Source organism: Bubalus bubalis, chromosome 14, assembly GCF_019923935.1.
Source record: "Bubalus bubalis isolate 160015118507 breed Murrah chromosome 14, NDDB_SH_1, whole genome shotgun sequence".
Lineage (NCBI taxonomy): Eukaryota > Metazoa > Chordata > Mammalia > Artiodactyla > Bovidae > Bubalus > Bubalus bubalis.
This window is the reverse complement of record NC_059170.1, coordinates 18918255-18930271: the sequence shown is the minus strand read 5'-3', so window position 1 is coordinate 18930271 and position 12017 is coordinate 18918255. Positions and strand designations below refer to the sequence as shown.

The 12017-nt window shown below is 53.8% G+C and overlaps 1 protein-coding gene across 6 annotated transcripts in view; it reads left to right on the top strand.

Moving 5' to 3' along the window:
- CEP250 (centrosomal protein 250) overlaps nt 1-11264 on the top strand; it is a 47414-nt gene extending 36150 nt beyond the window's left edge. For all 6 annotated transcript variants that reach the window (XM_006072430.4, XM_006072432.4, XM_006072431.4 and 3 more), the window contains 7 exons: nt 764-885; nt 1339-3924; nt 7236-7361; nt 7552-7707; nt 8152-8253; nt 9272-9334; nt 10658-11264. In XM_006072430.4, coding sequence (XP_006072492.4) covers nt 764-885; nt 1339-3924; nt 7236-7361; nt 7552-7707; nt 8152-8253; nt 9272-9334; nt 10658-10921 — 3419 coding nt within the window. In that variant the 3' untranslated portion in view covers nt 10922-11264. The remainder of the gene's footprint in view (nt 1-763; nt 886-1338; nt 3925-7235; nt 7362-7551; nt 7708-8151; nt 8254-9271; nt 9335-10657) is intronic.
- Nucleotides 11265-12017: the final 753 nt, after the last annotated feature.

The following is a 12017-nucleotide window of genomic DNA, read 5'->3' as shown; positions in this document are numbered from 1 at the left end:
AAGTTGCTGGCTAGGCTTCCATTTTTTCTGTCTGCAGGTTAAAAAACTGGCTACCTAAGGCCTAGTCTCGAAGAACACCATAAAATTCTGTCATTAATCATTTATCAGTGTTACTTATTTTGTCATCCTCAACTATTCTCAAAGTGATTAGCAGGATCCTGAGCTTATTTGGGAAATAGAAAAGCGGGGAACCTGGGGAGAATGTATCTGTGCTACAACCAAGGCTGGGAAGGGTGTTGACCACCAGGAAAAGAAAGAGGAGGGTCTTCAGGCCCAAAGCTCAACTACAGAAGAGAAGAAGACAATGTGGGGAGTGGATCTGGGTCTTAAAATGTCCCACAGGGCTCAGTGAGAGCCATACACAGAGCTGAGTTCTGGTGCCTTTTGCAGAAATGGAGGGCCCCCAGCAGAGCCGCCCTGGTCTCTAGGAACCTCTGCAAAATCCTAGAATTACTGGCTGAAAAGGACATCCCATGTCATGAAGCTCAACCCTGTCTGGAATCCAGGGCTGAGAAGCCGTGTGATTGGGATGAGAAGTGTTGGCACAATTGTCAGGCAGCAGATGCAGACAGGGGTCTGGAAGCAGCAGGGAGCCTAGACAAACAGAGCAGTGGGCAGAAGGGTCATGTCTCTATGAAACTGGATGTAATTCTCTCCTTCTTGGCCTTTTCCTCCTTTGTTTCTGCTCCCCTTCTCCCATCTACCTGTACATCCCTCTTTTCCTCCACCCCAATCATGGGTCTTCCTCCATCTCTTCCCAAAGAGAAATCCAAGTGGGAAGGCAAACAGAACTCCCTAGAATCTGAGCTGATGGAACTGCGTGAAACTGTGGCATCCTTACAGAGTCGCCTCCAGCAAGCAGAGCTGCAAGGAGTGGAAGCCCAGGTAAGGTGGTACTGAACTGGAGAGGGGCCAAGGCTCGGGCTCCCATCCTAGCCCCTGGTCAAACCCCATGCATATATAGTGCCCAGCTTTCTTCAGCAGTGGCTCCATTTCTCTGACTGTCCCCACAGCCCTGAGGACCATTGTGAAGGCCTCAGTGAATCCTCCTTTAATTACTCTTTCTGAATTGAGGTTGAGATCTTTATCCCTTGACCTGAAGGACTAGAGTCTGGGATGGCTGATTCGCACCAGACTTTCTTTGAGCAGAGCAGAGCAGAGCCTAGAAGTGTGGTCGGGATGTTCTTTTACAGCATCAGCCTAAGTAGAATGCTCAGTTCCTTTTGCTCACATCCTTGACAAGGCTGATACCACAGAGGAAAGAAAGAAAAGGCCCTTGTTGGAGTGACAGTTTGAGGGAAGCACAGCTTTAAGGTGGTTTTGTATCTCGTTTTCCAGAATGAGCGCAAGTTACTGCAGGCAGCCAAGGAGAGCCTGACTGCCCAGGTGGAACATCTCCAAGCCTCTGTCACAGAAGCCAGGGCTCAGGCAAGTGCTGCTGTGGCCCTGGAGGAAGATCTGCGGATGGCGCGCTCAGCCCTGAAACTGAAAAATGAGGAGGTGGCAAATGAGCGCCAGCGAGCCCAGGCCCTGCAGGAGCAGGGTGAGCTGAAAGTGGCCCAGGGGAAGGCTCTGCAGGAGAATCTGGCTCGCCTGGCCCAGGCCCTCTCGGAAAGAGAAGGGGAGGTGGAGACTCTGCAGGGGAAAATCGAGGAACTGGAGAAGCAACGGGAAATGCAGAAGGCTGTGTTGGAAGTGCTGTCTCTGGACCTGAAGAAGAGGAACCGAGAGGTGGATCTACAGCAGGGACAGATCCAGGAGCTGGAGGAGTGTAGGTCTGTGCTAGAGCATCTCCCCGTGGCTGTTCAGGAGCAAGAGCAGCAGCTGGCCCTGCAGAGAGAGCGGATCCGGGAACTTGAGAAGGACCGGGAGACGCAGACGAGCATCCTAGAGCATCATCTCCTGGAACTTGAGAAGAAGGTCCAAGTGATTGAGTCCCAGAAAGGCCAAATTCAGGACCTGAAGAAGCAGCTGGTTACGACGGAATGCCTGGCCCTGGAGCTCGAGGAGAAGCGTCACAAAACGGAGAGCCAGCGAAAGGCGATAGAGGAGCTGGAGGGCCAGAGGGAAGCACAGAGGGTGGCTCTGACCCACCTAACGCTGGACCTGGAGGAAAGGAGCCAGGAACTGCTGGCACAGGGCAGCCGGATCCAGGAGCTGGAGGGCCACAGCACTCTCCTGGCTAGTGAGCTCCAGGAGAAGGAGCAGGAGGCCATGGCCCAGCAAGACCAGATCCGGGATCTGCAGAGGCAGAAAGAGCGTCTGAGTCAAGACCTGGAGAGGAGGGAGCAGGAGCTAGTGCTGCTAAAGGAGAGGACGCAAGCCCTGGAAGATCAGAGGAGCCGGCAGACCAAGATCCTGGAGGAAGACCTGGAGCAGATCAAGCTGGCCCTGAGAGAGCGGGGCCGGGAGCTGGTCTCGCAGCGGCAGCTGAGGCAGGAGTGGGCAGAGGAAGGGAAGGGCCAGAGCAAAGCTCAGCGTGGAAGCCTGGAGCACATGAAGCTGATCCTGAGAGATAAGGAGAAGGAGGTGGAGTGCCAGCAGGAGCACATCCAGGAGCTTCGGGAGCACAGGGACCAGCTGGAACAGGAGCTCCAGGGCCTCCACAGGAAGGTGAGTGAGACCAGCCTCCTTTTGACCCAGCGGGAGCAGGAGATTGCGGTTCTGCAGCAGCACCTGCAGGAAGCCCGGGACCAGGGGGAGCTGAAAGAGCAGGAGCTTCAGGGGCGGCTGGAAGAGACCCAGAGGGTCCTGGTGCAGAGGACCCAGGAGCTCCAGGCCCTGCAGCAGCAAGAGGCCCAGGGCCAGGAGAAGAACGTGAAGGAGCAGGCGGACTCACTGCAGACCGCCCTGGAGCAGGCGCATGCTGCCCTGGAGGAGCGCCAGGCTGAGCTCGAGGAACACAAGGAACATGCGCGGAGGCTCCAGGAAGAGCTGGCAGTGGAGGGGCGGCGGAGCCAGGCCCTGGAGGAGGTGCTGGGTGACCTTCGGGCAGAGGCTCAGGAGCAGGAGAAGGCGCTGCGGGCCCTCCAGCAGCAGTGTGCCGAGCAGGCCCAGGAGCACGAGGCGGAGGCCCGGGCCCTGCGGGACAGCTGGCTGCAGGCAGAGGCGCTGCTCGACGCCCGCGACAGGGAGCTGGAGGCCCTACGGGCAGAGGGCCAGGCCTCCCAACGGCAGGAGGAGGCTGCCCGGGGCCAGGCTGAAGCTCTGCAGAAGGCCCTTGGCCAGGCTCAGGCCGCCCTGCGGGAGAAAGAGCAGCATCTTCACGGGCAGGCCGAACTGAGCCGCAACCTGGAGGCCAGCACAGCCACCTTGCAGGCTGCCCTGGACTCCTGCCAGGCCCAAGCCCGGCAGCTCGAGGAGACCCTGAGGAAGCGGGAAGGTGAGATCCAAGACGGGGACCTCCGGCACCAGGAGGCCGTGCGGCAGCTCCAGCAGGCACTTGCCCAGAGGGACAGAGAGCTGAGAGAGCTGAGGAGGCAGGGGCAGCTGCTGGAGAAGTCTCTGGCCCAAGAGAAGCAGGAGCGCAGGCACGAGAGAGAAGGGGAAGAGGTGAGGGGCCTCCGGGAGAGCCTCAGGGAGCTACAGCGGACCCTGGCTCAAAAGGAAGACGAGCTCCTGGAGCTGCGGGAGGCCCAGCAAAGGAAGGATCTGGAGGACGCGCCCCACAGCCACAAAACCTCACCCAGGGAGGAGCCGTCTCCCCCACTTGACTCCTCAGGGCCCAGGCTGCAGCGGGAGCTGGAGCGACTGCAGGGGGCCCTGAGGCAGACGGAGGCCAGGGAGATCGAGTGGAGGGAGAAGGCCCAGCACCTGGCGCTGTCCCTGGCCCAGAGCAAGGCCAGCGTGAGCAGTCTGCAGGAGGCGGCCCTGCTCCTACAGGCCTCCGTGCTGGAGCGGGACTCGGAGCAGCAGAGGCTACAGGTGAGTCACGTCATGGCGGGTAAGACTCCGGGGCCATCTGCACCTCAGGGTGTAAGAAAAGGTGAGGTCACGGACACCTCAACGCAGTGGAATCCCAGTTAGTGTGCTGGTGTGGTGTGGGAGGGGCAAGGCGACACCCACAGACTCTGCCCTCCCAGAGTTAACAGTCTAGTGGAAGAGCGATTATTGTGCAGTGCGTGCAGCTCTTGGGGTTAGTGCTTAATTAGGATTAGTTTAGTGTGCTCTGAGCAAACTAGAGGGATGCCCCGCCTTTCCTGGGTCCCTAAAGACTTCCTGGTAAAAGTGATGTTTGAGATTAGATCTGAAGGGACCAGTAAGGAAGTAGCCCAGCACAGGTAGGGGAGGGAGAGGAGAAAAGGAGGGGAGAGAGAACGTAGAATATCAGTCAGGGAGTTGAGGCTGCCTGGGATGTAGAGCAGGGGGCTGGCAAGAGCAGAGAGGACAGCAGGGGCCCATCGTTTAGGGCTTGTCAGCATGTTGAGGACCTGGATGACCAGTGGGAAGCGAATGAAGGGTTTGGGCCCAGGGAATGACAGAATCAGATATATAATAGTTCATAAAGATGGCTCAGGCTGCCCTGTGGAGCAGCTGGAGATCTGGGGAGACTGAGTAGGAGGCTGTAAGTGGGAGTCAGCGGGGAGGTGGTGACCTGAGATAGGAAGTATGGATGGAGACACGAAGAAATGACAAAGTGAAGACAGGGCCCAGGTTTCTGCTCACTGAGATAGAGGTGGGTTTGGGGGACAGGAGGGAAATAGTGCGGTCAGTTTGGAAACAAGTGACGTACCTGTGGGACCTGCACGGGGACAGGTCCAGTGGGCGGGTCTGTAAAGTAAGCTGAAGGTAAAGGATGAGATTGAGGCCAGCGGTGGAGACTTCGGAGGTATCAACAGTTAGAAAAAGTGGGCTCCTCTAGGTAGGATGTTGAACGGCAGAGGAAGTGACCTTAGGGTATGACCTTTATCCTCAGGTCAGGGCCATGTCTTAATCATGTTTGCACTGAGCACAAGGTCTGCACACAGTGGGCCGTCAGGAGAGCTGGGTTTACTGCTGGACATAGAGAGGTATTATCTCTTTTACCAAGAGGAGCCCAGCCCATTTTTCCTGAGAAGTCGACTCTATATCCTGGTCCCTTGACTGGATGTGAGCACTGGAGAACCCCCTCCCCGACCTCAGACACACAACCCTGCAGGGACTAGCCTTCCTGGAGCCCCCAGATCTCTGTTCTGGTTAAAATACAATATGCACTCAAAGGGTTTCATTTATGAACTGTCGAGTCAAGTTCTTGGACTTGAAATACAGTTCTGCAGTTTAGTAGCTGTGTGACCTGGGGTAAGTGCTTTTTCTTCTCTGACTCGTTTTTCTCATTGATAAAATATGGAATGATAATATCAGCCCCATACAGCCATTTTGAGTCCAAAAAGCAATAATGTAAATAAAGTGCACAAGAAAGAAGCTTTCAGCAAGTGGGACTCCTTTCCTATTTCTAGGCCTATTCTTACCGGCACAGAAAAAAGTCAGATACGTATGTGGGCGGGAAGGCACTTTCTATACTTGTGAATTACTGAGCTGTATTTACTCATTAATGGAGTTCAGGTTGGTACCCCCATTCCCAAAATACTCAGGGACATTTTTCAGAAGTAGCCCTCTTCATAGTAGCATCACAGTATTTATTTGGCTGTGCCAGGTGTAAGTTGTGGCATGTGGGATTGAACCTGAGTCCCCTGCATTGGGAGTGAGGAGTCTTAGCCACTGGACCACCAGGGAAGTCCCAGTAGCATTATTATTTAAAATTGAGGTATAGTTGATTTACAATGTTTCAGGTACATAGCAGAGTGTGTATATATATATATATATATATAACTGAATATACCTATATTCTTTTTCATATTCTTTTCCCTTGTATTAATAGGTAATTATAAGATAGTGAATATAGTTCCTTGTGCAATACAAGCAAATCCTTGTTTATCTATTTTATATATAATAGTGTAGTGTATATCTGTTAATCCCAAATTCCTAATTTATCCCTCTTCCCCCTTTCCTCTTTGGTAACCATAAATTTGCTTTCTGTATCTGCAAGTCTGCTTCTGTTTTATAAATAAATTCATTTGTATCATTTTTTTGAGATTCTAAGTATAAGTGATATCATGTTATTTGTTTTTACCTGTCTGACTTGCTTTACTTACTAAGGCTGTCCTTGTTGCTGCAAATGACATTGTTTCATTCTTTTTATGGCTGAGTAACATTCCATTGTATGTATTTACCGCATCTTCTTTATCCATTCAAAAACATTCCATTGTATATATTTACCATCTCTTCTTCATCCATTCATCTGTCCATGGACATTTATACAGTAGTATCAGTTTTTATTTTAAGCATTTTACATGCCAGGCACTGTTACTCTCACTTTCTTTTTCTACAACAACCCTGAGACTCAGGAACAGTTAATATCTTCATTTTATAGTTGAGGAATAACCCATAAAAGAGGTTAAGTAACCTGTTGGTGATCATCCAGCTCATGAAGGGCAGAACTCGGATTAGACCTAAGCAGGCTGACTTTCAAGCGTGGCCTCGTACTCCTGAGTTTCTCCTCCCTCCCAGACGGCCACCACCCACAAGTAGACCATCTGCTTCTCTTCTCTGTCTCCCCTCTTGACCTTCACTATTTATGAACCCTCAAGCGTCTAGAAAATAATCTAAACACTAGTCTTCCCATATATCCAAAGAGGTTTAACCCCAGAGGCTTGATCTGTGCTTTGTATTTTATAAAGGTGGTTGGGGTCTGGAGAGAGCTCCTATCTTGACCCAAGTCACGTAGCCGGTAAGTGATGACACAGTACCTTCCTCTACGTGATTCCCGAGGCCACGCTCTTTTCACAACACCTAGTGCTCCCAGTTGTCACTTAGCTTAGGCAAGATCTAAAATGAGACAGGTCCAGGGAGTTCCCTGGTGGTTTAGTGGTTGGGATTTCACTTCCATGACCCGGGTTCAACCCCTGGTTGGGGAACTAAGATCCTGCAAGCCATGCAACATGGCCAAAAAATAAAAATAAATAAAGTGAGACAGATTTTAGTCCTAGACCACCGTGTATCCTTGGGAAGATCCTCTTCTGTTCCTTTGTTTTATCCGTCTGTAAAATGAAGGTTCTACACTAGAATAGCTGAGAGGTGCCAAGAAAAACAAGACTATAAACCTGATGAGATTGTTGAGGGTGGAATGGATGTGCAGATGTTACTTTGTGTATGTGCGGTCACCATGGTGTGACTTGCTCTGCACCTTGATGTCCCAGGACGAACTAGAGCTCACCAGACAAGCTCTGGAGAAGGAGCGACTCCACAGCCTGGGCCTGACCAGCCAAGCAGAACAGGGGCCTGGAGGAGGGCCTGGAGGAGAGCCCGGCATCGGGCTGGGAGAGGTGAGCTGGGGGCCTGGAGAACAGATGGCCCGGGAGGGAGTGCCTGTCCAGGGGCTTGTCCCCTTCCCCTGAGAGTTGGGTCCCTGAAGCGCACACCTGCCTGGTTCATCCTTTGCCCTCTGTCTAGCTCCCCCGCCTTCCCCTGTCTCAGGGGCTGCCCTGGTGAGCTTGACAGGTCTCTCTCCTTCAGGTCTCAGAGGTGAAGATGGAGCGAAGTCCCGAGGCAGAGGAGAAGCAGTGCTGGGAGCAGAGGCTTGAACACCTGCAGCGAGCGGTGGCGCAGCTGGAGGTTGACCGGAGCCGGCTGCAGCACCACAACGCCCAGCTGCGGACCACCCTGGAGCAGGTGGGTGACTCCAGTCCTCAGCTCCTGCCCCCTGTCCGAGGAAAGGCACACATCTTCATTCTCCTGCAGCCCCCAGAGCGGGGGGTTTGGAAACGATAGCCCAGGACCAGATTTGGCCTGCTCTCCATTTCTGAAAATAAAGTTAAGTAGGGATGCACCAGTATTTGTGACAAAGATTGAATGGCCCACAGTGCCTGAAGTTCTACAGAAGACTCGCTGGCCCTGCTTGGAAGCCCGGGAGGCTGGCCCCACGTCCTCTGTTGCGGCAGCACTGTGCACTCAGGGCTGTCCCAGCACAGGCTCTCCTCCACGCAGTTCAGCTTCTCACGACCCCTGTGTTCACACCACACCCCTCACACCAGCCTGCTCCCCAAAAAGGCGGCTCAGCTGCAGCCCAGAGCCAAGCCCAAGCCCTAGGCTCTCACTCACACCCAATCTCTGCAGGTGGAGCGAGAGCGGCGGAAACTGAAGAGGGAGTCCATGCGCACGTCGAGGACAGGGGTCCTAGAGAGCAGTGGAGCCACAACACCGCCCCCCACCCCCCAGGTGTGTCCATTTTCATTGACTGCAGCTTCCGGAGAGCCCAAGCCCCGCCACCAGAAACAGTCTTCTGCAATGTGTATCCAAGGCAAGAAGCCGATTCAGCCAGTCCCGAGGGCCCCTCCTGACCAGGCTCTGCCCCACCTAGCACTGTCCCTGATCCAGGAAAGAGGCCCAACATCAGTGAGTGGGCCTTGAATCAAGGCTGGAAGCCCTGCCTTCTGAGCAGCCTTTGCTGATGTTCAGTCCATCTGCCCTGAGACCAGTGCTTCAGACTCCTAGGAGCAGAGCTCATGGGTTTCTGGTCTCTCCCAGCGTGTGGTGCTTGCCACACCCCGATGTACCTAGGGGCTCAATAGCAGCTTAGTGGACCTCTTAGACTTCCTTGCCCTTTGCAATACTGAATTAACAAGATATGGGTCCAAGGTGTTTCCTGGTGGTCGTTCGGTCACTAAGTCGTGTCTGACTCTTTGCAAGCCCAAGGACTGCAGCACGCCAGGCTTCCCCATTGAGTCAGTGATGCCATCCAACCATCTCATCTTCGGTTACCCCCTTCTCCTCCTGCCCTCAATCTTTTCTGTGGCCAGAAGGATTTAGGGGAAGACACCGCAAACCACGCTTTTGACTGAGTTATGCCCATCAGTCGACAGTCCTGGAGCCTGGCAGGCAGGGACTGTCTCTGGTGGCTGAGCACGTCCCAGCCCTCCATCCCCCTTCCTTTAAGGAGAGCTTCCCAAGGGCAGGGCCCTTGTCTCACTTCCCCTCTGCATCCTTCACGCGCTGCCCGGGACCAGCACGAGGCAGATGTGTGGTGTACTTTAAATGAGGTGCCTCAAAGAAGCCAGTCCCATCCAAACCTCTGGGACATTTGGCATCAGGTCTCCATGGGCGTTGTCCATTGGTTTGGTTTAGACCCTCTGAGGCGTCTCCTGCCCCCAGGCCCTGGTGCCCCAGGATTGTGGGAGGCCTGCACAAACCCCGGATGAAAGGCCTGTTCCCCTGGAACAATATTTGTCTCCCCCAGGATGGAAGAGGAGGACAGAAGGTCTCCTTGGATGCCACGCACATGGCTGAGCTGCAGAAAGAGGTACGTTCCAGAAGGTTCCATCTTCTAAGGCTCTTTTCCCTCCCTGGTACTCGGACAGCAAGGCTTTGGTGTCTGTTATGTGCTTGGTCCCTTGTGCATGTCCAGCAGGGAGAGGGAAGATAGTTCGTGCCTCAAAGAACTGCAGACCCCATGGGAGGCAAGCAGAGCCATCCCAGCTCTACCTACTACATGGAGTGCACTTAACCTCTCCTATGGTTAGGGTGGGAGCAGGGAAGAAAGTACGCTCCAGGCCCCAGACCGCCTACCGAGAAAGGGAAGGGAAGAAGGCCAAGGAGCAGACAGAAGATTCTCAGAGGACAGCCTGAACCAAGCAGAAGCACCCGGGCCTCCTCCGCCCTCACATGCACGCTTGCAGGCAGGACTGTCATCAGCACACCAGGCAGAGCAGCCTGGCACAGGCGCCAGGATCCACACCCCAGAGCTCAGGTCAAGCTCCAGCAACCTGTTTCAAGTGCCTTCTCGCCTCTGAGGCCTCACCTGAAGATTCACCCTGTCTTGCAAGGCCCAGGAGTAATTAAAACTATGAAATTCTGATTTCAGAACCTGTGCCAGAAATCAGTAGTCACTACTGGAAGGCCCTGACTATACCTCAAACTCTCACTTTGAATTCTGTTAGACTCATATAAAGTGATCGCTGAGACAGGCCCAGACTAGGGTGAGGCAGGGCAGGCCTCCCTTTGGACCTGGAGCACCTCCTGAAGTTTTGCGCTCGATGAGGAGCCTCTCTTGCCCCACCCTCATCCTGAATGTGCCCTGAGCTCCCAATAACTCCACCTCAGTGTACCCATCTGAGAAATGGATCAGTCAGTGATTCTCAACCCTTATACACATTAGAATCTGGGGAGCTTTGAAAAAAATTACTGATGCTCAGGCCTCATCTTGTCTAGTTAAGTCAGAATGTTTCTTAAAATCTCCCAAAGGGGCATTATGGAGCTTTCTATAGCAATTAAACCGTTCTGTATCTTGATTGAGATAGTAGTTATACATGAATATGCATGTTAGGAAATATGGTAAAATGTACTTAAAATCTGGGCGTTTTATTACATGTAAACACATGAATAGTTTTGTTTTTTTACAAGCTCCCTCTTTGAGCCTCCTATGCAGCCAGGATTGACAATCACTGGATTCTCTGATTCCCAACAGCCCTTCCCCTATATACTGTAAAGCCTAATCCTGAGATTCATGGGTGTGGAGTTGATTCAAAGGCTGGTCTGACAAGAGCCGCAGGAGCCGAGCAAGGAGGGGGTGGGCAGCTTCACGGTCCTCCATGGCTCTTGCCCTCTTGGTTTTCCTGCCCCCCAGGTGGCCCTCCTGCGAGCCCAGCTGGCCTTGGAGCGGAAACAGAAGCAGGACTACATCGCCCGCTCGGTGCAGACGAGCCGTGAGCTGGCGGGCCTGCACCACAGCCTCTCTCACTCCCTCCTGGCCGTGGCCCAGGCCCCCGAGGCCACCGTCCTGGAGGCCGAGACCCGCAAGCTGGATGAGTCCCTGACTCAAAGCCTGACATCGCCCGGGCCCATCCTGCTGTGTCCCAGCCCCAGCCCTGCTCAAGGCGCCTCCAGGTAGCAGCCACAGCCTGGGAGCACGCAGACAGACAAGACGGCGGTAGAGTGGGTTGTGGCCGCTCCACGCAGTTGCAGTTGGCCAGAACAAGTTCTGGCTCTGTGACCCAACCTGGGAGCCCCAGGTCGGCGGACATTCCCAGGAAGAGGGGAGGAAACCCACAAGGCTGGGGGCAGGCCCCGACTCACAGGGGAATGAGGACACAACACTTGTTGCCAACCTGCAGTCACCCCGAGAATGCCTTGCCCTGGCCAAGTGGGTATCTGCAGCCTCTCGCGAGAACTCATTATCCAGCCCCTCACCATCTGTCACCTCCCCTTTCAGTAATAAACCCTGGGTCTTGGCATTTGTCCTCTGCTGCTGTCTTTACAGTATAGCTGGGAAACAGCAGTACATCAAGAGCATCTGTTAAGGAAGGCTTCACTAAAGATTCCTGTCAAGACGGCATGAATTTGTCATCTGCCTGCATTCTGACAGAGACGGGCTGCAGAAGGCACACAAGACAGAGCCCCTGTCCACAGGAAGCTTGAGCCCAGTTGACAGGACCAGGCAGATGCCCATCCCTGAGTCAGAGTCAGTTCTGTGTGCTGCCTAGAAGTGCTGTAGAAATGCCTGGGCCTGAGGCAGGAAGGTATGAACTGGCCCTCGAAGGCTGGAGAGGACTTGGGTGGGTGGCCAAGCATTCTGGTGAGAAGACTGGTCTGCCCTGTGGGATGGGCAGCGAGGGAGATGAGGGAGGGCCTTGGGGATCTAGATTTGAACTCGGGGGTAATGAGGAACTGTCATATGTTCTTGACTTAAAACTTGTTCTGGGCTTCAGAAACACTGAATGGGCTTTTGGCTAAAGTCAGTCTCATGTTCAGAAGTTCTATCTGGCCTCATTCCCCTTCTGTGCTGGGTGAGTGTCCTCAGGGTGTCCCTTTTGGGGCATATCAGATGCAACCGACTCCAGTCCTCTGTAGTCCAGCCATGGGTCAAACCAGGAAGGAGAATGGACAATGGCAGGACTCATCACTTGTGGCCTGACCTTGGTGGAGGCAGTGCGTAGGCTTAAGGTCTAATATTGGCAGCTTCATCAAAGCCTAAGAGAAGTTTTCTT